Source organism: Aulonocara sp. 'chitande type north' Nkhata Bay, linkage group LG7, assembly GCF_057382095.1.
Source record: "Aulonocara sp. 'chitande type north' Nkhata Bay isolate Kocher_YH1m ecotype deep benthic linkage group LG7, A_spYH_male_GT1.1, whole genome shotgun sequence".
Lineage (NCBI taxonomy): Eukaryota > Metazoa > Chordata > Actinopteri > Cichliformes > Cichlidae > Aulonocara > Aulonocara sp. 'chitande type north' Nkhata Bay.
This window is the reverse complement of record NC_141350.1, coordinates 8,850,796-8,852,333: the sequence shown is the minus strand read 5'-3', so window position 1 is coordinate 8,852,333 and position 1,538 is coordinate 8,850,796. Positions and strand designations below refer to the sequence as shown.

The 1,538-nt window shown below is 39.3% G+C and overlaps 1 protein-coding gene across 1 annotated transcript in view; it reads left to right on the top strand.

The window, feature by feature from the left end:
- The first annotated feature begins 250 nt into the window (after positions 1-250).
- The window catches only part of kxd1 (KxDL motif containing 1), a 2,855-nt gene continuing 1,567 nt past the window's right edge, over positions 251-1,538 (top strand). Inside the window, exons 1-4 of the mRNA XM_086298378.1 lie at positions 251-264; positions 549-668; positions 790-942; positions 1,017-1,063. Coding sequence (XP_086154504.1) covers positions 571-668; positions 790-942; positions 1,017-1,063 — 298 coding nt within the window. The 5' untranslated portion in view covers positions 251-264; positions 549-570. The remainder of the gene's footprint in view (positions 265-548; positions 669-789; positions 943-1,016; positions 1,064-1,538) is intronic.

Genomic DNA, 1,538 nt, shown 5'->3' with positions numbered 1-1,538 from the left:
TCAGTAGAATTAAACATATCGATTTAATTTTAATTCACTGAAAAATATATAAGTTAATATAAACAGCTTATTAACGAAAACTAATGAAAAAACAACAACGAAAATAAACAAACAAAACCTTAGACCGGAAGCGTTGGTCTCGTGACAGGAACTTGAAAAACATATGGAAGTGGGTTGTTTTTGTTTCACAGCCAGGTGTCAAATATAGTCTTAATCTGCTGCGTAGTCGTCCAAACTCTACAGATAGCCATCGTCCGAGCTCAGGTAAGTAATGTAAACTTTGTAGTTGCATTTATTATTATTACGGCTCGGTAGCTAGCGTACTAATCTTGCGGTGGTTGGTTTGGGGTGCTAACGGGGAGCTGGAGGGCAGTTAAACACCGGCACAGCATGCGGTGAATAAACAATTCACAGCTGGAATTGACTGTCTCTGATTTAATTAGCGTTTACAAATCTAGCTTATTTCTTTCTCGCTGATTAAATGCCTGTTTTTACATTTCTGGATATTTTTGGCTCATGCAGTTATGAATAAATGTTTCCAATTGCAGTTTTTTCGGCTTGCTCGTCATCATGGTGGAGCACACGGCATCTGACGTGTTCTGCAATCGGATGCTGAGCATGGTCAACTCTGAGGATGTTAACGCCATCATCCAGGCTCAGAGACACATGTGAGTACCAGACTGGGCCCAGTGGTGCCATGAAATATAAACTATGTCTGCTGTTTGGGGTCGTTTCATTTGTGTCTGAGATTAAGATTTCTGTTTCTCTGGTTAACTGTTGTGAAAACAGGCTCGACCGTTTTGAGAAAACCAATGAAATGCTGATCAACTTTAATGGGCTGTCTAATGTACGCCTGCAGCAGATGAACGAGCGTTTCCTACTCCACACTCGCACTCTTGTGGAGATGAAGAAAGATCTGGACAGCATCTTTAGAAGGATCAGGTTAGTGTCTACTACTCCCACCATGCAAAAACAAAAAATACACCTTTAATCACAGGCTTTCTCTGCCTCTCCAGGACACTAAAAGGAAAGATAGCTAAGCAGTATCCAGAAGCTTTCAGCAGTGAGTTGTTTGATTTCTATTCATCACAACTTGATTTCTTTCTTCTTTTTTTTTCATATTTCACACTTGCATGTTTCAGATTATCAAGTAAATGGTAATATTACACAAATATAATCAGAATAAATACAAAATGCAGTTTTTAAATGATGATTTCATTTATTGGGGGGGGAAAGCCATCCGATCTCACCTGGCTCTCTGTGGATATTTAATTACCCCCTCCCCACCCCTTGAAACTTGAATTAACTGTGATTAAGTTCACTTTCATTAGCCTCACTAGTGGCCTGATTACTGCTGGAATTGTTGAATCAGTAAATTACTAAACCTGACAAAGTGAGGTAAGCTTAAAGATCTCAAAAAACGGCAGCTCATGCCACAATATAAAGAAACAGCTGAGAAACACAGTTGACTGATATTTCAGGTTACCAAACCATTTCCTGCGAACCACAAAGAGAACCAAAATCTGCAAATGGAGAAA